The 25,402-nt window shown below is 33.6% G+C and overlaps 1 protein-coding gene across 7 annotated transcripts in view; it reads left to right on the top strand.

The window, feature by feature from the left end:
• LOC150098829 (PHD finger protein 14) overlaps positions 1–25,402 on the top strand; it is a 570,499-nt gene that overhangs the window by 331,031 nt on the left and 214,066 nt on the right. For all 7 annotated transcript variants that reach the window (XR_016549471.1, XM_090404762.1, XM_090404761.1 and 4 more), the window contains 3 exons: positions 3,652–3,746; positions 11,392–11,482; positions 19,157–19,263. Coding sequence is in view for 6 of the 7 variants with exons in the window: in XM_090404762.1 (XP_090260888.1) it covers positions 3,652–3,746; positions 11,392–11,482; positions 19,157–19,263 (293 nt within the window). In the remaining variant the exon portion in view is untranslated. The remainder of the gene's footprint in view (positions 1–3,651; positions 3,747–11,391; positions 11,483–19,156; positions 19,264–25,402) is intronic.

The raw sequence follows: 25,402 nt of genomic DNA, 5'->3' as shown, positions 1-25,402 counted from the left end.
AACTCGCACTTTTTTCCCCAAAATTAAAGTTAAAAATCATGGTGTGAGATATATGCATGGATTTTTGGAAATTAAAGTTTTATAATTAAATTTTGATGTTTATGATTAAATCCTCAGTATTCATTATAATTTATAATTGCACACATTATTTATAAAATGAATGCATTTAAATTTTAATTATCAATGTTATTTACACGATCAGCCACTCACCTTCATCATACGATGTATTTGAATCTTTAGCGACATTTAGCATTGTCGCTAAAGATTCAAATTGGCGAATAACTAATGAGAAGTGAAAGCTGAGCTCGAAACAGGCAGCAATGGTAGGGCGGTAGAGATAGCACAGCTATGAAGATGTGCATGTGATTGGTGCAGTATTGGCAAAAGATCACGTGACTCGATGACAAAAGCAAGCTGACGATTGTTGAGTTGATATGCTGATTCTCTTCAACTGTCATAATAACATGCACTACCTCTTTCTTTTTTCGTTAAGTGAAATCAGGGGTGCGAGATATACGTGAGGGATGAGTTCTATTTGAGTAAATATGGTATTTAATAGGCCAAAAATGAAACATGAATAAAACTGATAGAAAATGATAAATCAAATGAAACTGTATATTTTGAGAGATTAAAAAAAATTTAAGAAAAAACTAAGTATAAAGTATATACAGGACCAGCAATGTTATGATGGCCATTTTGTGGGAAACATTAAATATGATGAACAGCACAAACTGATTAATAATTTTGTTTTTCATGATAACCATAAAGAACTTGATGATTTTGGGGAGGGAGGAGAAGAATGATGTTAATGGAAAATGCCAAAATGGTGACGTTTCGTTGATTTTTCATAGTTACAGTAAGAGTTATGGTTTTGTGTTATTTCGTGTGGAAATATAGATCTTTCAGTAACAATTGGCCATGCTGTTCATAGGAAGAATCCATATGAAAATGTGAAGTTTCTTCTCAAACAAGTGCAGTGTGAGAAAAATAAATGATAATAGCAGAAATTTTGAAGTTAGAATTTCTGTGATTGGAATTGCAGAGCATAAAGCCAAAAATTATTACAAGATCAGTAACTGCTCTTTGTTAATTCTGTACCAGGTGAAAAGTGCCACTCTGTATCATTGTTTGCTCTTATTGTTTTGGATTTATCATTGGATATTATTTTCCCTCTCCTTCACATTAATTAGGCTTAATCAGAAATTTTGTTATATCCAATGACTAACATTAGAGAGATAGTTTTGAGGTTCTAAAGTTCAAAACTGTCTCTCTTATATATCACATCACTGATATATTTTCTTATATCAGTGATCCAAAAACAAGAGAGAGATTATTATTATTATTATTATTATGATCCTGATACCTCCATGAAATTGGAATTATAATGAAATTAGAATACTCAGTATCGGTAACTCGCTTTAACCTGCACAGTGCCTATCATACGATTCTGCTGATTCAGTGGTGATGCATTCACAATTTGCTGTAAGAAAAATGCTGTCCCGACATTCTTCCTGAAGGTCAATCATACTTGATCAACTTTTGGGAATTGACCTTTTGCCTTATATATTTAAAACAAAAAAAAAAAATTCATCTATCCTATAATATTCCTTTACTAACTTGATTATCTCCATCATTGCTTTCATCTTTTTCACTAATCCACATTCTTGTTATCTATCCTTGTCATCATTACACAGTTGATATAGTCTCTTGGTTATCAAGAGGACTGCTTCATTAGTCCTTGATAACCAAGGACTTGTATTTAAGCTTTATAAAGAGAATTAGTTTGTTATCCATATGCATCATTGTTTTTCTCCATGCAATAATTTTTTGTCTTTACACCGTTCATGATGCCTCCCTCGTGTTATTTAGTCTCATCACTTTCTTGAAGTGAAGCTCTATTATTTAATATATGGTCTACAACCCCTTTAGTCCAAAACACATTAACTTACACTTAGTAAAATGGAGCTGGCATGCAATATTATTTGTCCACAGCCTCAATCCTTTCAACTCCTTGCAGAATTAAATGAACTGGTGCAGATTTCAGATTCTCATTTCAGAATCATTTCTGATAACCTTCTCATCCTCATCATGGTATCATCATCATCAGACAGTTGAATATTCTCCTTTAAATGTGTCCATTATCATACATATTAAATAACAGTGGCCAAGAAAGAGCAATGTGCCAGTCATCACTCTTATTCTTTTATACTGTGGTCCTGCATTTACTATTTTGTGATATTTGTAAGCTTCCCTTACCATCCAGTATCTTGTTATCCATCTCCCATCCTCCCATTTGTACATTCTTCTTCTGTGCAGTATGTTGTCACATCCTTTTTGTGAATTCCTTTAACATCATATCAATCTCCAAAAACATTATGTGAGCATGTAAACACAAAAAAGTTTATTAATAAGGTATATAAATAAATATTTCAATCTGAAACATGTGCATTATCTTGTAGTCAGTCATGTCAATCTTGACTTACTTACGTAACGTTATATAGCGTAACTGATAGTTTAGAAAGGTAGAATAATAAAATGGATTTCAAAAGAGTTATGAGCTATGTGCTAGAAGGTATAGTACATAGATATAAGATTAATATAAATATACAATTACAGGGGGGGGGATTATTATTTACAATTAATAAGAATCAGACATTCATAAAGTTTTGGTAAGGAAACACAATCATTCCGGTTCAAGTTAGGATGCCAGAGTAAAACTTCATCACTCTCTTTGAATAAATGCTCAAATTTAAAACAGTATTAGTGTAAAAAGATAAATTTTTCTGAAATCTCTGGTTCTGTTAAAAGGCTTAGGAAGCACTCTAATTTCTGGAAAGGAAAAAACTGTTTTTAAATTTATTAACATTTAGAAAGAATGATGCTTATCATTATCTTTTGATTATACTTGGCTGTAAATCAAAGTTATTTTATTTTAGGAAGTAACTATTTCATATATGAAATGATGATGCCCTATGCATTAATAGATCTTTTTAGAGGTGTTTCAATTGCAGTGTATATTTTGTTTGCTTGAAATAAATTATATAGGTCTGAAACAGTTTTAAGTATCTGTAACAGCAATATATGTTAGCTGTATTCAAATGTAGGCTGTCAGGTTCTATTTATTTAACTTGCAATTTATTTTAATTTAATATGTAAGTAGTACATAGGAAAATTGAAGGTGTGCACTGCTTTGGTTATTTTAAATAGTTTTATGTATACTATTTATAATTGTTAAAATTAGATTTTAAAAAATTATATTTGTAATCATAATTATTACAGAAGTGGCAGATTTTAAAATTCCAGCTGATTCATTGTTTTTTTTGTATATCCTACTCAGTTTGTTCGTGATATTTATAGAACGTTTTTGCATGCTGATTTTTTTTTTTTTTTAATACCTCATAAAAGATTAACTTACAGCATTATAGTGACATCTCAAATTTAGTAAACTTCTTGGATTAATGATAAGAGTTGAGATTGCCAGTTTGAGGAGGAATTTATTTTAGTTTGCTCTAAACATAGAAAGAGAGAGAGAAACAGCATATTGTGATAGGATAAAGCTAAAAGAATTAATTTTATATTTATACCATTGCAGATTATATAAATGATAAATACACATTTTCAAATTATTAACAAATAGCTTATTTTTTACAGTGCCTACACAGAAAATGCCACGCTTGTTAACAACAAGTCCATCTGCGTGCAAAAAACTTCTTCGAAAAGCTGAACTTTTAGGCATTAGTCCACAGGTGAGCTTTAGTGTTTAATGTATTAAATTTATAATGGCAGCTGTTTAGAAACATGAAATATAAGTTTCGTGTTTCAACTCAACATCAGTAGAGTTCAAAGTTTGTACTATCAACATAAGAAGCATCAATTGAAAAGAAATGGAACTAACAGAAGAATTGGATAAACATATAATAGGTGTGACTGAAACAAAGACAAAAACAGGTGGGATTTTTTTAAGCAACAAATACAAAATGTTATCTTCAGGCAAGAACAATCAGAAAAAAAGAAAACCTAACTATAGTATTCAACAATGAATACAAGGATAATCTTCTTGAATGGCAGTCCGTATCAAATAGACAGGTGTGAGAAAATATCAGAAAGGGGAACTGGACTAAGAGACTTATTTGTGCAAATGGTCCCACAGAAGGTTCTACCAAAGAAGTGGTGTAATTTTTTGAGGCATTAGAGAAAGCAACTGACACAGTGAAAAATGCAGAGTTGGTCCTTGTTGGAAATCTAAACAGCAAAGTAGGAAATGATTACCACACATACAGAAATGTTTTGGTAAAATTTGGAGAAAAGAGCAAAGTTAATAATAACATTTTTATGTTGGAACATAGTATGTTCCAACATAAAAATATGCACAAATTCACATAGAGAGAATATGCAAGAAATAACAAGAATCTCATTGACTATGTTATTGTTGATAACAATGTTTCCCCCGCTAGTTCAGGACAGAAGAGTATACATACGATTTGATATAGGAAGTGATCGACATTTAGTTTTGAGCAGGATAAAACTGAATTTCATATTGAAAGAAAAGTGAGTAAGAAAGTTTTGAAATGAATGAAAGTTGGGTGTGTATAATGCATAGCACCCAAGCCTTTTTTTTTTTTAACCTTTATTGAGGTCTCATCAGCAGGAGTCAGACCAAGAAGGGATAAGATGGTTGAAGTAATGCAGAAATCACATATTTCCCATATGCAAGTAGTGAAAAAGCGTAACGGCTTATTATTAAATAAATATTCTAGATTAGAGCTAATTGTTGAAAGTTTTTTCACTGATTTTAAATTGAATTAAAGAAGCCAAGAAATTATATTCTCAATTAATTATTTATTCAGGTGTAAACAAACCAATTTCATAATGCATAGCATTATATATGTCCAAAATTGTGTACTTTGCATTAGGCAATACTAAGGCAATTAATGTGAAGTCACTAGCATCTATTTACAACTAGCCTAGTTAGGAAGATATTTCACATGCAAACTTTGTTTGCTTACAGTTGGAGAAAGGATATAATTTCTTGGCTTTTTTAATTTAATTTATAACCAGGTGAAAGAACTTTCAATACCCCTTGATTTGTTTGCCAGTTATTTATTTATTTTGTGTGTTGGGGGGGGGGTATAAATGCAAATATACTTATTGGAAAAGGCAGAAAACTTTTTTTAGCATATTTGTTATAATCAGTTTTTAGTATTATTATTATTGTTCATATTCATTTGCATGAAATGCCAATTTGAAATCCAGACATCAGCAAATAACCATCTTCATTGAAAGTTTATAAAATCATCTTCATTACAGCTAAATGTAGACATATAACAGGAGTGTTCAACCTGTCGATCGCAGAGCGATTTTTTGGTCAATCTCTTGTGTATTCCTCCTTACTTACAAATTTAATTAAAACTGAAAACATAATATTTTATTTATCATTATTTTGTATTATTTTTAATTCGCTTTAAGTATATTGCTATTGTTTATTTATTTTTCGTTAAAACTGTCAAATCAGTAATTTTCTTATAAGTCCGGGTAAATGAATTTTTGGATCAGTGGAAGTCAAACAGCGAGCTGAGTGAATACGATTATAAGCAAAGTGTAAAAACTCGATTGTAGTTTAAATATCAAATATTCCAAAGCACATTACATCGATTTTTTGCTTAGGTTAAGTCCCATGTGAATATTGTAAAAAAATAAACTTTGTTTGTCTCGGTATAGTTTGTATTAGATGTTTTTGTAAATAACTCTTTTGAAGCTAACTGTATATACCGCTTTAATAAGAATATGTTCGAGTGTTAAAAACAAAGGCAATGTTTTTGTCGCCGAAGCTGTACATGGTGGCATTAGAAAGATTGTTATTGAAACTTGTATGTATGAGAAAGGCTTGCAGGCTCTAAGTGTAAACATCTCTGAAGTAAGTCAGAAAGAGTTCAGACAACTTTCCGACAGCCGGCAACTTACAATCAAAAGAAAGCGGAGGAGAACAAAAGGCGTGCCGAACTTGAAATTTAAGATGAAAGACTCATACCAATTCTTTGGGGATTGCCAAATTTCATGCGAGGTCTCAGAGGAGGCCTAATGAAAAGGGACTGAAGCAAGCAGAAGTGGTCCCGGTTCCAGAATTGCTGTCAGAGAGGAGGCCGCCCGGTCCAGAGTCCCCGTCAGAGAGACTGCCTGGATCCACGATGCTTGAGAAAGGAGTTTCCCACTTCCAAAAATGAGCTTCTCGGTTCGAGACGTCGCTAGATAGAGACTACTTCTAGGCTGCAGACAAGATTTCAAATTGTCAAAAGGAAGAGTTCCAATTTCCAGAGAAAAGTTTCCAGGCCAGGTTAATGTCTGACATTCACCAGTGTGTTGTGTTTTCATTACAATTTGATGAATCAAACAGCTTCACTGATATTGCTCAGTTAATGGTATTTATTCGCATGGTATTTCAAAGTTATTCAAGTAAAGAAGAACTTTTGAAAATTATACCATTATTGGGAAGGACTAGGGGAGAAGACATTTTTTCAGCATTTGATAAATTTGTGAAACAACACAAACTTCCGCTTTTTAAACTTGTGTCTATTACTACTGATGGTGCTCCTGCAATGATAGGTAATAAATCAGGCTTCATTTCATTATGTAAAAATGATGACAAATATCCATATTTTTTAATGTACCGCTGTATTATTCACCAACAATACTGTGTAGTAAAAGATTAAACACAAAGGATGTTTTGGATATTACATTTAAAATTGTAAATATCTGTTCGAGGAAAAGCCCTGCAACGGCGGTTATTTAAATTACAGGCAGATGATGATAGGGAACTTCTGTTGTACAATAATGTTCGTTGGCTCAGCGGAAGTCAATTTTTAGAAAGATTTCTTGTATTAATTAACGATATAAAAAATTTTCTTGATGAAAAAGGAGATATTTATCCACAATTGAGTGATAAAAGATAGTTGTTACACTTATCATTTTTAGTAGATTTCTGTATGAAATTAAGCAATTTAAATTTAGAGTTACAAGGTAGAAATAAAAATTTAATTGACATGTTAAGTTCAATAAAAACTTTCCAACAATGCTTACTTTTATTAAAGAAAAATATAAATGACTGCGAATTTAGACATCTCCCATATTTATTAAATTTTTTTTGAACAAAATCAAGAAATGCTTCGATTTAAAAGAATTTATTCGTGAAATAGAATTAGTTGAGGAAGAAATAAATTCAAGATTTAAAGATTTTAATAATAAAACTGAAACGATTGTATCTTTTATCAATAATCTATTTCAAGAAAACTTGAACATCACAGAAATTTCAAATAAAATTAGTGGGCTGTTTGATATAAATCAAGCTGAAGTAGAACTTGAGATAATAAACATTCAGAATAGTTTACATTTAAAATCAATAAACAATGAAGTCATTTGGAAGTATGCACATGAAAAATTCCTAATATTAACTGATATTGCGCCGAAAATTCTATCTTGTTTCTGATCGACACTTGTCAGAATCCGCTTTTTCAAATATGACCGTCATAAAAAATCAATTAAGAAACCAAATTACAAATGATCATTTGGATGATTGTCTGCAATTGGCCACTTCTTCTTATCAACTTGACTATGAAAATATTGCGAGGTCCAAACAGTGCCAAATTTCACATTAACTTTTTTTCTTTTTTTTTTAATCAACCAGCATTTCCTGTAACTTGTGAGTTTGTAATCAATCTGTTGTTTGTTCTAACTTTGGTTTTTCAAAATAGAAATAAAAAAAGTAAAGAAAAATAAAAGAAATTAAAAAAAAAAAAAGAAATATTCCAATATATATATATATATATATATATATATATATATATATATTTTTTTTTTTGTATTAAAATAATTAAAAGTGATAAATAAATTTTTGAATACACAAAGTTTTTAGTTGTTTATTTGTGCGTAATCAGATATCAGGTTGGGGGAACGTAATCTATATAAGAGAGTAGATTGCTGAATAACTTATATATAAGAGAGTAGATTGTCGAATAACTTTTTATAGAAAAGTAGCTCGCGTAGTAAAAAATTTGAACACCACTGACATATAGCATACAGTTATAATTGGTTATTCTAAGAGTTATCAGCCATTGCATACAAATAGTTGTGACTAGCAATTAAATCCTGGAGAATCTTGAATTGTTTTCTTCTGGCAGAAAATGACTTATAGGCAACTTTCAGTGATAATCAACTACTCTGCTTATATGATGTCACGTGTGTTGCTTACTATTTCAAATACTCACTACAGAATCTTTTGAAATTTCAAAGGAGCATTGAGTGGTATGCGTTTGATATTGTAGGAAGATATTTATGAATATTTTCATCCAGAAGTAGGGAGAAACACTTGACCTTGGCTTAAAATGTTGCAAAAGAAGAAAATATGCCATTTTGTGAAATTTCTTCTTTTTTTTAGCCTTTTCAGAATCAGTTTTGGGTTTATTAACAGCTTGTTATAATTTGGTTTCATAGAAAGAAAGAAGCTGTAGGTTTTTACAAAATATAGTTGTGATGTACTTCATTCTTATCTAAGATTGCCTTAACACTTTACCAGGAAAACCCAGTCTGAAGATAAAAAATTAAATGCTCAGAGGAATAATGATCTCATCCTTATAAAAATTATTCCAAATGTGATTACAGTTTTCAAATCTGCATGTATATATATGACAGTTTATAAGACAGTAAACTAGAGTTATACAGAAATATTTAATTTATTAAAAACATACTGTTTTATCTTACTTACATAAGGACCTTCAGGTGTAAGAAAAGAAAACTAATAGATAAACAAACAGTAGAAAATTAGTAACGTGACGAGTTATGTAAGATTCTGATGATTTAAAATTATGTCTAGACATGCACATTGTTGCACACATTTGTGTGTGTGTGTGTTCATTCATGTTTGGCTAGCTAAAGTTAGCCTTGACAGGAAACCCTGAAATAACCAGTAGTTTATCAAGTGTGACTGCAAGACTGTGACTACAAGATACTGTGGACATACTGAAATCTATATGCATGATGATGCATTGAGGAGCATATTAGATACTCTACTCAGCTTAACCATAAGATGCCTCAACAGAGACATCAAATTTTATGGAATGAAATGGAACTGTTATACCAGTGTTATGACAAAACTAAAAGAAAAATAATTCTTAGTATTAATTTTGTCATAATACCTTCTAGTTTACCGGTTGATGAATATGTAAGTAACAGTTTATGAGGCAGAACACCGGAAGAAGATGCTAACCATTATTTTACCTAATAACCTAACCTAAGAAATAATTTTGACATAGTGATCCTGCAAGTAAACAAATGAAATGCTACTGTTATTCTTGACCCAGATGACTTTGAATTAAAAATTAAACAGCTTCTTAATACTGACATTTACTCCATTATGGATCATGAGCCTACTAGAGAGCTTCAAAATCGCACCAATAACCTTTTAAAAACAGCCTATGAATTTAACAGAGAAACCAAACTAGCTCTCCATCTCTTCATCCTTTTCTTCCACATCTATATGACTCCCAGAATTCATAAAATACGCCTTTTTGTCCAGTAGTAGAAGGGATAGACTTCCCTGACACATGCCTTCTTGCCAAACATCTAGCTAAACTACTTCAGGACCTGACATGACAATCACCATCCTTTGTTAAAAACTCTGAGCATTTTGTTTCCAGCATCAGCAATATCCTTGATGAACATGATATTTAGCAAGCTTTGATGTAGTTGATCTCATCTAAAGTTGTAAGGGGTGATCTACTTGTACTGCTACAAGATAAATTCTCAAAGAAGGTTATGGCACTTCTTAAACATTGTATCTCATCTGGATATTTCAAATATAAAAATACAATATACAAACAAAACTCGGGTCTAGCCATGGTCGGTCCTCTTTCACTGGTTTTATCAAATCTTTATATGGAAACATTCGAAACAAAGGTACTAGAAGAATACCATCATACAAAATTATGAAAAGAGTGCATTGATGATATATTCTTAGTGTGGAACCATGGACTACCTTCACTTTTGCTTTTTCCATGTGTACCTGAATTGTCAACACCCTAACGTAAAATTTACCTATGAATTGGAATGTAATGGTTCTCTCCCATTTCTGAATCTTCAACTAAATAAAGAATCAGGAAAATTAAAAGTCTATATTTTGAAAGCCTACACACACACACACTGACAGATATCCACATGCTTCTTCCTATCATTATAGATCTCAAGAATTGAGTATTATTTCCACACTATAAGCAAAAGCCCACTGATTCATTACTGACAAGGGTGAACTCAGCTAAAGAACTTCAAAAAACACTCTCCTTCAAAATGACTATAAAGACCACATTATCTCCAGACTACTAAAATGAACTGTTTAGTAGTCATATAACTAATGTGGCCAGGAAAGGAAGACAGCTGCTTGTTTTTTTTTTCTGTAGTGAAGTCTGTTTTGGTTGTTGGTTGTTTAAGTTCTCTAAAAATATATCTCATGTATCAAAGCCATGAAGCCAGGTAGCAAACACATCATCTACATAGCACAGTTTCAGACTATGTAGGCAGTTATGAGCGACCTCTTGATAAATGAGTTTAAAAAGAGGTACGATAGGCACTGTAGTCACTATTGAACTCCATGGAGATGATTCTTAATAATAATAGTATGAATATTAATGATAATAACATTGTTTATGCAGACCTGTCATATAATAATTCAGAAATCCACTTATGCTCAGTGAAAAGAAGAAGTAAACCTAGATAGGTTAGAAAGCAAATTATCATAATGATGGCCATTAATAAGGAAAGAACATCATTTCTTGAAATGCATTTGGCAGAAATTCCTTTTCTTAGGAGATTATTTACATTAGAAAGATAGAAAATGGAGAATGGATGGTAGAATAATAGAATAATCTACTAATAAAATGTGGTAAATATGAAGAAAATATAAATTCTAAAGACTAAATTCACATATTAGGTTATTAGTATTTATTTGAAATGTATGATACTGAGGTTTGAGAAACTTACTGATATACAAAAATAATCATTACAAAGTGTTTATGATTTATAAAGAAATGTTCATATATTTTTCATATTTAAATTCCGCTTATGTGTTATGATGTAAATACATTATTTATTAAGTGCATCCTCAGCATAAGTATGATACCCCTTAAGTTCTATATAGAATAAAGAATCAAGTATCCTAAATAGAATAAAGACTCGCTTCTGTCATTAATTTCAAATACCATTTTTTCTCTCACTCACTCACACACACACACACACACTTTTGTATGAGCATATATTTAAAAAAAAAAAAGCTTGTTCTGCAAATGATAATATATTTTATGATAAATTTGCATAACTGCCATATATATGTTTTGTTTAAATATCTACTAGACTCATTTTGGCTCTGAAGCTGTTCTGGATATTCGGCGCAAATGGCATGTACCCCCTGCTTTCAGTGTTGAATTTGTAGGATATTACCTTGGTGAGAACTTTTTTAGTTTGTTACCTAGTAATATACAACCCAATATGTAATCTTTTTTGTGATGGTTAATGATAATTTATGTATATATTTTAATAATAGAACTTGAATAAAAGCGTTTTTATTCTTTTTAAATTACAAAGTTTGACTAAAGAAGCAATTCCAGTATATGAAAATCATTTGAGATTCCTAGAGAAGTAAGCATTTATACACAGATGCAACTATGGATATATTTCAAAACATATGTCAATTCTAATGTATACAAGTAAAGTTTTCTTTTTTATTTTAAACCTGGCATTATTTTAAGTATCTATCTATATGTTCACTGGACATCCTCAGATGCTGTATGGTCACTCTGATGCTCAGTGATGTGCCACACCAGGCCTCGCCATGTAGTCCTGTTGTTTGCTTTTCTGGAAACTTCAACTCTCTGAAGATTAGTTGCTCCAAACACACACCATCCATCCATCTCATTGATGGTCTACCCCTTCCTCTTTTTTCAGGAACTTTACCTTCTATTACTGTTCTGAGAAGCCCTCCTTCCATCCTTTCAATGTGTCCAAAATATTTTAACTTTCTTTTGTCAATATCCTTAAGGAGCCTTAAAGTTCTACTGATCTTTTCTAACACCCATTCATTTGTATGCCTTTCAGTATACGATATCCTCAACAGCCTTCTGTAGCACCACTTCTCAAAAGCAGATATCCTTTTCTTATCTGACTTCTTTAGGTTCCAAGTCTCACATTCATAAGTCACTGTTGGAAAAACAACTGCATCCAAAATCCTCAACTTTGTTCCCATGGAGATAGATCCATCCTTCCAGATTTTAGACAAGTCTCTGACTGTTGTTTTAGCCATTCCTAACCTTCTTCTGATGTCTTCTAAACATCAATTCTTCACATTAATAACAGATCCCAGGTACTCAAACTTGCTGATTTCATCAATTATTTTTCCATTAAAGTAAACTTGTTTCTCAAGAGCTTCCCTGTTTTTATTTCCTTTGAGAACCATAATCTTTGTCTTGCTAGGATTTAGTTAAGTCCTCTGTTATTACCGATCTTGTTAATTATGTCAAGAATTTGTCCTAGTTCTTCCATGTCATTACAAAGGAGTACTGTATCATCGGCATACCTCAGATTACTGATCAATCTACCTCCTATCCTAATTCCTGTCTTGAGCTTATCCAATGCTTCATGCATGATGTCCTCCATATATATATATACTAACCCAATGAGGAGAAAGTAAACATTCTTGCCTTACTCCTTTTCTAACCTGAAGCCAATCAGTCAATCCAACACCTGTTCTTACTGTGGCTTCTTGCTCCCTGTACAAGTTGGCTATCAACCAGATAGTGTGTTGAGGAAAACCTATTCTCCATTACTTCCCACAGTTTCACATGCTGAACACAGTCAAAAGCTTTAGAGTAGCCTAAGGAACACATTATCAGAGGAAGTCTAAATTCTTTATATTTTTCTATGATTTGTCTAAGGCAAAGGATCTGATCTCTGGCACCCTTACCTTTCCTAAAACCTGCTTGTTCCTCGGGCATCTCTGCCTCAACTTTGGCCTCAATCCTATTTATCATGATCTTCAATAAAATTTTGCTTGCATGAGATACTAAACTAATAGTTCTCTAGTTGTTGCATGCTTTCATATCTCCTTTCTTATGTAGTGGTATGAAAACAGACTTCTTACAGTCTCTAGGCCATGATCCTGTCTCCCATATCCTTGTAATCAGTCTATGAAACACTCTTATACCTCCATCTCCTGTGGCCTTAATTAACTCTGCTGGGATTTCATCTGCACCTAGTGTCTTATTGCTGTTAAGCTGCTGAACTGCTCTTTCAACTTCATGCCTAAGTGGAGGAGGTTTCAAATCAAAATTTTCCTAGTGAGAGGGCTCCTCCACATTTTCTTTATCCACTCTACTGTACATTATTCTTTCCATCTGTTTTTGATTTCATTTCTTCTGTTAGTAATGCTCCATTCCTGTCTTTGATGACATTCAATTTGGGCTTAAAATTTGCTTTAAGTCACGAACTAAATAAAACATCCTTTTATAATTGAGCCTCCTAATCTGGAACTCTATCTCTTCACATTTATTAGTGTAGACCTTTTCCTTGTCCTGCTTGATGGCTCTTCTGAGTTCTCTATGTAAGCTCTTATATTCTTCAGTGCCTTTGTCTCTTTGTTTTTCTTTCTTCTGTTTCTTCTGTTATTTTAAGTAAAGGATTATTTTTATACAAAAAGCCATAGGTGACTTGTTTATTTACACTGACTTCTAAAGATGATCTTTTGAAGCTTAAATTCAAAATGTATTGAGCCAATGTCTTCACTTTAAACATGCATTGCACTTCAACGATGAGATTATCAAAAAAACTGATTTCCACCAAATAATGTTGTTGGTAAGTGCACTCTCCTTGGTAGTAATGTCCCAAGGAATTAAAAACAATTCAAGAGTTAAAGCATTTCTAGAGTTAAATGGCATGTAACTTGAGAAATGCATTTAACTTTGAGCACAATCAATCCATAACCTTAAAGTACATTTTGTGTAATGTATTTTAATTTGACAAGTAGCTTCCTGCCTACCTTTCGTTCAGTCATTTATAACTTTGGAGCAAAAAGACTCAGTTACTGTTAAAGACAAGATACTACAGTTAATCATCAAACATTGCAGTCAAATTGTAATTATTAGGGGCCATCTGTGGGAGTGTGTAAGAGTGGTTAGTAAGGGTGTGCAGACCAAATTTTTTGCATGGATAGTGGTGAGTGAGTGGAATGGATTGCTAGAATTGGTTGTGAGTTCCCTGATAGTGAATGAATTCAAGGAGAGCTATGATAAGATTTGTGTGTATGATGGTTGATTTGGGTTTCCCACAATGAGTCTCTGGACTCCATGGAGATGCTGTAAATGATAATAATAATTGAGAGAAACCCCAGAGAATCAGGTACTCATCAAAGGAGGCCATACTATCTGCACCAGCTGTGTAGATAGTATGGCCTCAAAAAAAAATAAAAAATTCCATCTACTGAAATCCTATATGGCTACATTTACTGACATTGAACTGATAGCCATTTTCATGCCCACAATTGCAGCCTATTCGAATCATTCTGCAAGTGCTGCATAATCAGCAAATAGCTGTATGTTGCATGTCAAATCCTTCCCATTGTCATTAATATACAGAGTGAATAACAATGGACCAAGGACTGATCCTTGTGGCACATCACTGGCTGCCTTAAATCTCGCAGACCACATCCCCCGTATACCACTTTTTTATATCTGTCAGTCAGCCAACCTCTTATCCTTGTTAATATTCTATAACCCAAACCCATTTTCTCCAATATATGCAACAGTTTATCATGCTGTATTCTTTCAAAAGCCTTAGCAAAATCCAAAAGTATCATGGTGTATCCATTCCCCTTGTCTAGTTCAATGGTAATATTATTATAGAATGTGAGCAAGTTGCTCAAACATGACCTTCCCTTAGTAAACCATGCTGTTCATTGCAAACTACCCCTCCAGAGATATTGATAGGTTGATAGTTGGATACATCAGTCTTTGCATCACCCATATGCAATGGAATTAACATACCTTCTTTCCATTCCTGTGGAATCTTCCCTGTTCTGAGACTCAGATTATATAGCCTGGTCAAATGAATAGCCAGTTCAGCTGAACACTCTTTTAGCATCTATGCTATTGCAGAATTGTTATTCAGTTTGTGCAACTGCTCCAGTACCTCCTCATACGCCTGAATTTCTTTATACAGTGAAGAGGTATCAGTGAGCTCAATGTTACATACATCAGATCAATAGGTTTTAGCAAAATGGCCACTTATTAATTGAACAATCTCTTCTGCATCCATCAGCTGCATCCCATATGCATTCAGTATAGTTTTTTTCATATTCATTATTTCTTTTATTTGCAGCATAAAGATAGAATTCTTTTGGGTTGTCTTTATCTTGCAGAGCCAGTTTCTTTTCATACTCAGACTTAGCTTTCTGCATAACAGTTGTGACTTCTGGTATGTTGCTTATAATTTTCCAACTGACATCATCCTTATGCACATGGTATTCCTTTACATCATCTTTTTCTTACTCTTGCTTAATTAAGTTACATGTCCATTTCGCTCCTATCCTATTTATTCTTCGAACTCTAGGGACACATTCTGATATTGTATCATTTAAGCATTCCTTAAACACGTCCCATGCACTGCCAATATCCTTTCCATTCAACAACTGATACATGTGCAAGAACCCAACATACTTCTCAGGTGGTCATAATTTACTGCTTTATAGTTAAGCATGTAACCTTTTCTGAATGGAACATTCCTAAACTTATCCACTTCCCAGTTATGTACTACATGATTACTGTCACCAACCGGAGGCAGAATAGTTACATCTTTAACTGAAATTTCCTCTGAAATTCTAAGTGAAACAATAGTACACATGCATGACTCATGAGAAATTGAACAGTTACCAGAACTTAATTCTAGCAGTTTTTAGATCATTATGTTTTTAAGTGGATTTAAGACATATGGAGGAATTTGGTGCTTTTGAAGTTCCCTGCAGGTAGATCTTTTTTAAAATCTGTTATATCTTGTGCCTTGTTTCATATACATTAGTTCAAATACTTGAGGGCATTTTCTGTGAATTATCTTGAAATTTTAGCAAGAAACTTCTCCATCTTGGAATGTGATGGAGAAGAAGCTTTTTTATTTATAGATAATAATCTAGTCTATAGATTTATAGATGCATAATCTTAATTTTTAATAATCTTTTTATTAAATTTACATCTAATAACAGCAAATAGGAAGCAATTAGATCATTCCAAAAAAGTAGTAGTAGTAGTTTCTTATGTTAGAGAGGTTTCTGAAAAAATTAAAAATTACTCGATAAAGATCAATTACAAACTGCTTATGAACGATATTTAAACTTGCTTCCATATTTGCTCTCCGAAATATGAAGTCCACCCATTATCAGTTTCAGGAGTATTGCAGGATGCATTGTCACTGTAAACTTATTTATTATGGACAATCTTCTATTGTAGACTAGCTACTAAACAGAGGAAACACCAAAATATTATACAAACATGAGCCAGTCTGAACATGGTGGATTATGTGCTCAACACCCTACACACAATTTCATGAAGAAAAGCTTTTATTTTAAAAAGACTGCTTCAAAAGTGAAGTTATTGGGAATCTGCTTATGTTGTATAGAACACTCTCAATGTAAACAAATTTTGATGTATAAAACTGCCAAATGGGAAACTGCCGTCTTTCATTAAAATCCACAAAAAACTGACTATCCTTAATGATGCAGAGGGCATCGAATACTTTCTTGATAATTCAATGTTCAGTTTTTCAGTTTGCTTTCTTTACTTTTTTTTTTATCGTTATTCTTGAAAATGACTCAGTTACCATCAGCAAAATATGGGATTAAAACACTGATTTTTTTTAATTGAATTTTGCCTGTTCTAATCAGGTAAAATTCATTTCCTGTTGTGTTGTTAATAAGTCATCAGAAGTCTTTTATTAACCTCTACTTCTAGAACTATTTGATAATGAGCCCAATTAGTCCACAACATTATATTTGAAATTACATATCATTTCAAAAGTTATATTTGACACTTATTTTTAGAATCATCTCAACTGTTTTAGTTTTCTGCATCTTAGTAAAAGCCAGTGATGTCAACATGGTATATCTGTAATTTTTCTTGTTCTTGCTTCTCCTTCTTCAACTGATGCTCCTATCTTCAATCCTGTTGAATCTGATATTGTTTTGTAGATGATTTTCCATTGTTTGCCCTGGTTCTCTAATATAAACAGTGGAAGTCTTGTTTAAACAAACAATCCCAAATATATTGTACCATAACATTTGTATATTATTTAAGCCAATACACAATTTGATCAAATAATCGCCAGATACTGAACCACATTTATTTTGTACTCAAGTGGATACAAATCATTACTGGGCAGAGTTACAATTTAAGAGTCATTTCCTCTAAAGTTCTTTGAGTTTTTCATTTTATTAATCTAAAAATGTTGCTAAGTTATATATCTCATAAACTTGCACTTTATGGTGCTTAAATTCTTATCAGTAGTAATAATGAGGGTTTTTTTTTTTGTAAAGGAAGATCCACTTCAGGTTCCCAAACTGGCTGCTAAATTACAAAATAAAGATTTATTGTTACATAGACCATATATTTACAACGTACTTAAGCTCTTACAAATTGCCTACCGGTTTCGCTAGTAACTGACCAGCTTTCTCAAGGCTTACATAGTACAAAAAAGAGGTAAATGCAAAAAAGGTTTCAAAATACGAAGAACCGTTAGTACCTGTTAGGTAGCTAGGGTGACACGTTCGCGTGACATAACTACTCAGCATCATGAACACACGTTACATGCAAACGCGTAATATGATTATTTGCGTACTGTAGCTCTGTTGAACTGAGGGAGTTAATTAGATTTTTTCAGGTATCATTCAGAATGGCCCCTTGATTTCTGTTTAGGTTACTTCCCGTACGTAGTACAACTGCCGCTTCTTTAAATACTCGATGCCTGTAATCCTCGTCTACGTAGGGCATGGAGCTGTTATTCCAGTCTATAGTGTGGTTCGAAGTTGAAAAGTGATGTGCCAATCCTGAGGTGATCGTTCTGTTGTGATTAACATCGCCTATATGTTCTTTCTGTCTTATTTCCAGGCTTCTCGAAGTCTGTCCGATGTAGGAAAGACCGCACGTGCATGGAATATTATACACACCTGGATATTTATAAAATGGCACACTGTCTTTAGGGGATCTTAGGACCTGTCTTATGCTATTTGTTGGTTTAAATACAACCTTGAGAAAGCTGGTCAGTTACTAGCGAAACCCATAGGCAATTTGTAAGAGCTTAAGTACGTTGTAAATGTATGGTCTATGTAACAATAAATCTTTATTTTGTAATACTTTATGACCAAAACATATACAATTTAAATGGCTGCTAAATTATTACTCTAATTTTCAACCTTTGTTGTTGTTGTTCAAGTGGGAATGGGGATGAAGAAAAAAGTGATTTATCTGTTTATATTATGTGGAAATAAATTCAGCATACTTATTTAACTTAGTGTTGAAATTGGTTGAGAAGGTTACTTTGTGATAAATTTTATACAGCATTTTCCAAAAAGTGGTCTACACCAGTACCAGTCCTTGAAAAGTATGACAATTCAATATGTACAACTCAAGAAAAGCAAACTGTAAATGATAAAAAAAACTATTATATATTCAAATTTATTAAAGTGTGTATGTACACAATGAAATTTTTTAATTAGTATAAAAATCTGATATTTTTGCTGTTATCATAAATCTACTTGTTTAATTTGGCAAACAATATACATATACATTTTTAATTTTCAGTGGCCTATTACATATTCATATGTAATGGGCCTCAAAAAATTATGGAAAAACTGATCAGTATGTAAGTTTGAGAAATGCTGTTGTAAAGCATGTTAGAATTTTGAACTTCAGGATCCAAATGATTTTTTATAAGCACATTGTAAGGAATTTGATATTAAGAGGAATCAGTTTTATTTGTAATAAGCCTGTTAAAATTTTCTGTTTGCTTGTTTGTTTCTGTTTATCATAGTAATTGGATGATTTCTTCTTCCCCCCCCCCCCTTCATGTTTATTCTTATGTCTAGATCGCAATAATCGGATGGTTTCTATGCAGCGCCGCTTAGATGAATTATTGCAGCAAAACAGCCAATTACAAGAACAAGAACACACCTTAAGAGAAACATATGAAAAGGTATTTTTCACACCTGATGTCAGAGCAGTTAATTTTTTTATCTCATTTTTTCAAGATACTCATCTTTGTACTTGCAGAAATATATTCATCTGTGTTTTGACTCAATTATTACAAGCAATAAATCAGCGTGTTTTTTAATTTTTTCCCCTCACAACCATATAAAAACAAAAGAGACCTTGGTCCTCCTGGTTGGACAACCCATCTCATAAAAAAGTCTGATAATCACAAAACAGATAGGGAATTGAACAAACCATAATGGTCTAATGGTCATCAACCTAAGCCTTGGTTAATGGAATAATGGACTCCAGTTACTATTATTATTATATATATGAGTATCCCCATGGAGTTTAAGAAGAATTTTAAAAATCTTCTGGCCAAGTATAATCACTAATGAGGAACTTTTAAAGAAAACTTTCTCTGAGTCAGTACATGAAGAGATTCGCCTAAAAAGATGGAAATGGACTGGTCATGTTTTACGCATGGGGATAAACAGAATTCCTTGAGTAGCATTGAGTTTGGCAACGTCCAGAACTGAGATGCTCTAGAGGTAGCCCAAAATTAACCCAAAATTATGATAATAACTGCCCTCTCATAAATGGAATTTAATGAAATTTAGTGATATTTCAGTTTTGGTTTCAAGAGATCATTTTAATGGCAAAATTGTTTACACAGTCCTGTTGTGATAATGATAAAGAATGGTGTTATAACTAAGGTGAAAAGCCAAACGGCTATTTTTCTGGCGAAGTTAATTAAATTAAGGGGATAAAAATCCCTTATTATTTTACAGCCGGTATGCGAAACTCTAAGATCGAAAACTACGATCTAAGAGTTTCATGCCGAAGAACTATCGGCGAATCCAAGCGTAAGTGACCACCTGGTAGTACAACACCATGGCAACTCGAGGTGGTCACTTACGCTTGGATTCGCCGATAGTTCTTCGGCATGAAACTCTTAGATCGTAGTTTTCGATCTTAGAGTTTCACATACTGGCTGTAAAATAATAAGGGAATTTTTATCTCCTTAATTTAATTAACTTCACCAGAAAAATAGCCGTTTGGCTTTTCATCTTAGTTATAATATAATATAATATAATATAATATAATATACGGACACACCTTTCTGGCATTCGTATAGTGAAGGTATGTAAGTTCTTTTCACTTAAACTTTGATATCATCCAGGTCTAGCTACTCACTGATGAGACCTCAAAAAAGGTTGAAACCGGTCTGGGTTGTGACCTCTCTTCATAATGTAAAGCAGTATTACATCTCCTAGGAGCTGCGTGTTTTTACATTATGAGAAAATATCAAGGATAGTGAGGGAGCTTGCTCCACCTTTGCTTCGAGTTGCTTTGGTGTTGTACTACCAGGTGGTCACTTTCGCTTTGATTCGCCGATAGTTCTTCAGCATGAAACTCTTTGATCGTAGTTTTCGATCTTAGAGTTTCGCATACTGGCTGTAAAATAATAAGGGATTTTTATCCCCTTAATTTAAAGAATGGTGTTGTCATCTATAAAAGAATGCAATTATAAAATAAATATATCATTTTGTGATTGTCAGTAATCATTTCTTTATATGTTGCATATTTTGGTACACTGATTATGAATATGTTATTATTTTCTATTTATCATCACTCATTTTTTCAGAAAAGTATATTAATGGCACTAAAAATATTCATATTACTGTGGAGACTATTAAAACTGCTTTTTTTTTTTTGAAATTTTAATTTTGTTTAGATTATTATCCACATGGTGAAACAAAACTGATCCTTACTTAATTCTGATTTTTATATCAACTTCTCCAATACCTTAACCACCACTCCTGATATACTGGTTGGCCTATAATTTGCTGCTTCTGTCCTGGAGCATCCTTAATGCAATGGAATTATTTTTCCCTCTTTCACTCTACTGGAACCCTACCAGAACTGAGGCTTAAATTAAACAGCTTGGTCTGAGGAAGTGCTAATTCTTTTGCACATTCTAGTTATGCACGGGCTAATATGCCATCTAATCCTATTGCAGTGTCTGCATTAAGATTCTACAATATACTAAGCACTCTATTTTTTCTTCACTTCTAAGCACTTCTATTTCTTCTATCTCTAGTCTCTCATCATTCAGTGACACATCTGGCATTGCAATATCACAACCAAGATGGTACATCTTTACAAAATGATCATTTAGTAACAGAACTATTTTATTTTCTTCTGTTAGCTCCCTATCATTAACACTTTTTAAAGTCAGTCTTCCGTGATTATTCCTCGTTATGCTTTCCACATAGCAAAAGAACTCCTTAGGATTTATTTTGGACTTATCAGCTAGCTTTCTCTCATAATTAGTTTTGGCTTTCTTGCCATAGAGGTCACCCTCCTTGCCTGTACCTTGTACTGCTCATGGGTATGTTGATTATCTTTTTCCTTATTATCCCTCCACAACTTTTTCTTTATCTGCAAGTTTGGCTTAATAATACTATTCACTCCTCTTACTCCTACTTGATTTATCCTTCTGACTCTGGCTATATCATCTGATAATTCTTTCCTTAAACACACCTTGACAACATCCCATGCACCAACAACATCTGTCCCCTCAAAATTATCATGCTATGGCACTGCTGATAGCTGACTTCACAGCTTGTCATAAATATCAGGTTTGTAATTCCATATATACGCCTTCTTAACAGAAAATCCTGCATGTCTGACAATCTCCCAGGTCAAGACCATATGATCACTTTCCCCAAGTGGAGACAGTGTAGCTATATTGATCAACAGGTCACCCTCCTTGCCTGTTCCTTGTACTGCTCGTAGGTGTGTTGATCATTATATAAAATTATGTAAAGAATGCAATTCTTTTAATACACCCTCTGTCCAAAAAGAAACCGAACTTTTCGAAAATAGAAGAAACTAGTGGTGCCACCTGTTGTATCTTTTTGTCATCGAAAACTGCAACCTTCATTAGTGTTGTGTCAACTGTTTATGACATTTGTTTCATTAGAAGCCAAGTTATAGTATGTTTTGACGAACGGTCGGAAAATGAGTTTCAAACAGAGAGCTGCGATTGACTTTTGTGTTAAACTTGTGTTAAACTTTTGATGCATTTTACCGAAACGCATCAAATGCTTCAAAAAGCATACGGTGATCAATGCTTATCTTGTTATTCGAGTTTACGTGATTTACGTAGTTTAAGTGATTTCAAAGTGGTCGTGAGACACTTGAGGACAATGAAAAGCCAGGCCATCCAAAAACTGGACCGAGCGAAGTTAACACCCAAAAGGTGCATGATTTCATCAAAAAAAAAAACCAAAATCGTCCATGAGATTTGATTGAAGATGAATGAGGGATTCCAAAATGAACTGTGCACAATTTGTCCGAGAGTTTGGGCCTTCGTAAATTGAATTCACGATTTGTTCCCCACAAGTTGACCAATGACCAAAAAAAATATCGAATTGAACACTGGAAGGACCTCATTAAAACTGCTCGTAAGGACTCAAACTTCCTTGAAATGATCAAGAAACTGGTGACGAAACGTGGTGTTTTGAGTATAAGCCCGAAACAAAGCTCCAGAGTGCTGAGTGGAGACCATCAGAAGAGGGGCATCCGAAAAAAGTTGCTTGGAAAAGTCAAAAGTAAAGACAATACTGATTTGTTTCTACGATTCCAAGGACATTATCCACAAAGAATTTGTTCTGCCTGGCCAAACGGTCAACGGTAAGTTTTATCTCGAAGTTTTGAAGCAATTGATGGCGAGAATTTGTCAACGGCATGAATGTCGTGACGACTGACTGTTCGTCAAAACACACTGCCACTCTTGGCACTATAACTCAGCTTCTAATGAAACAAATGTCATAAACAGTTGACACAACACTAATGAAGGTTGCCGCTTTCGACAACAAAAAGATACAACAGGTGGTGCCACTAGCTTCTTCTATTTTCAAAAAGTTTGGTTTCTTTTTGTACAGAGGGTGTAGATGACAGCACCATTCATTATCATTATGACAACAAGACTGTGTAGGCAAATTTGCCATTAAAATGATCTCTTGAAACCAAAATTTGAATTATCACTAAATTTTAATGGAGATATTGCTAAATCATTAAATTCCATTCATGGGTGGGCAGTTATTATCATACTTTTGAAATGAGTCAGTTATAGTGGGCAGCAAAATTGTTCATCAACCTGTTTTGAACTTAAGGCACTGAAAATCATGTAGTGCAGTGTACACACACACATGATATTCAATGCATATCATGCATTGAATATCATGTGTGTACACTGCACTACAGTGTACACAGGGCTGTTGAATGGTGGTACTTTTGCTTCTTTTTTTTTTTAATAGTTTTTCAAAAGTCAGATCATGATTTATGAAATCATGGTCTGACTTTTGACCACTTTTTGGTCAATTTGTTTTCCTTATTTTTTCAACTACAAAGTGTCTGATTAAAGCCAAAATTGAAATAAATTTTAAGGGAGATCTTAGCATAGTCTTAGTATTGAAGAAACCTGTTGGTTTCTAAGACCTGGGTTCAAATTCTGTCTACAATATGAAGAACTTTTATTAGAACATTTCAACTGAAAGTGACTTACCTTGTCTCCCTACAGAGGCGGCATCCTGCAAAAAGGCAAACCAGCTCCATGAACACGTGTATCTAGAGATATAAAAATACATTCCCTTGGAGGGATGTAGCAAAGGAATGGTAAACTGGCTGCATTGTATTGATTAAAACCCCTAATCAGGGCACACAACCCATTTCATTGAATTCATTCTAGCTAACATGAAATTATTACTGTCAGTTTGAATCATTTTTGCAAACAGAAGTACTCAATTCATATCAAAGCTAAATCATATTCTATAGTCTAAATTCTAAATCCCAAACTTTATTAAATTCCAGCCCACTCCAAATAGATCAAATACAACAGTCACCCCCCATAGGCAATGATGCGTCATGCTGTATAACGAGTCACATATTTGTAGCCGGTATAAATTGGATTAATATGAAGCTCCCCAAATCAGTACAACTGTGTACTGGTGAAATGGCTGTGAGAAAGGAACTGACAGAGTTAGAAAGAGGCATTGGGATAGGATGTTATTTTTCAAGCCTCTCTGTTTGGCAAATTGTTGAAAAATTGGGCCATTCCAGGTCAACAATCAGTGATACCATACTGAGATGGAAGTGCAAGGGTCAACTGCAAGTGCTACTCCCAGTGGATGAACCACCACATTCACCTAACATGACCGTAGGGTGCTATGATGGATAATATATAAAAGCCACTATTCATCGGCTGACACACTGAATGTTGAATTCCGGTCATAGCCTAGACATGAATCTGCACAAAAGCATTCAGAACTCATGTTCACAACATGGGTTTTCATGGTAGGACTGCAATATGCAAGCTCCACATTACCTGAACCAGCATACACATTGTTTTTGGTTGTGCAACAAAACATGTACAGCGGGATGTAAATGATTAGAAAGCTGTGTTATGGAGCGACGAATCACACTATACGCTCTACCGAGCAGATAGATGGGCGTGGATGTGGCAGATTCCCAGTGAATGTCTCTTACCAGAGTGCGTAACCCCAGCTATGAAATTCAGAGGTAATGGTATTCCCTGTTTTTCCTGGTTTTGGCCTTAGACCTCTGTAGTGCCACACACATTGAACTTTAAGAGGTATCTGAACATTCTGGACACTTGAATGTTTCCTGCTTTGTAGTGTAGACACTGGCATCAGGTGAGGGTAAGGGACATCTGCCCCACAACAATACAGGAACTGATTACATGCCCACAGGAAGAATGTTGAATATTGCCACTGATTGCTCTCATACATAGAAAGTGTGCCCAGTAGGATTGCTGCAGTCATTGCAGTGAAAGGAGGTCCTACAACTTATTAAGGTGGACACCATGGCTGTTTGTTCATCATACTGTGGTGTCTGTTGACTTCTTTTCAAGCAGTGTATAATATAGTAAATAAATAAATCATCTAACACCTTTTTCTTCCCCAAGGGAAGTGAATAACCCTCTTTTGCTCCAACTTGTTTTGGAAATAACAGGCAATCAATCTTCAGCTTGCACTCACTGTCTTTGAATGCAGTCTCATGATTTGCTAGTTAAGAGGTGATGTCTCCTACTAACTAATATGTTCTGGTACATG

This window comes from Typopeltis vanoorti, chromosome 15, assembly GCF_054136105.1.
Source record: "Typopeltis vanoorti isolate ZY-2024b chromosome 15, IOZ_Tvanoo_1.0, whole genome shotgun sequence".
Classification (NCBI taxonomy): domain Eukaryota; kingdom Metazoa; phylum Arthropoda; class Arachnida; order Uropygi; family Thelyphonidae; genus Typopeltis; species Typopeltis vanoorti.
Note: the sequence above shows the minus strand (reverse complement) of the source record. Positions and strands in the feature narration are given on the sequence as shown.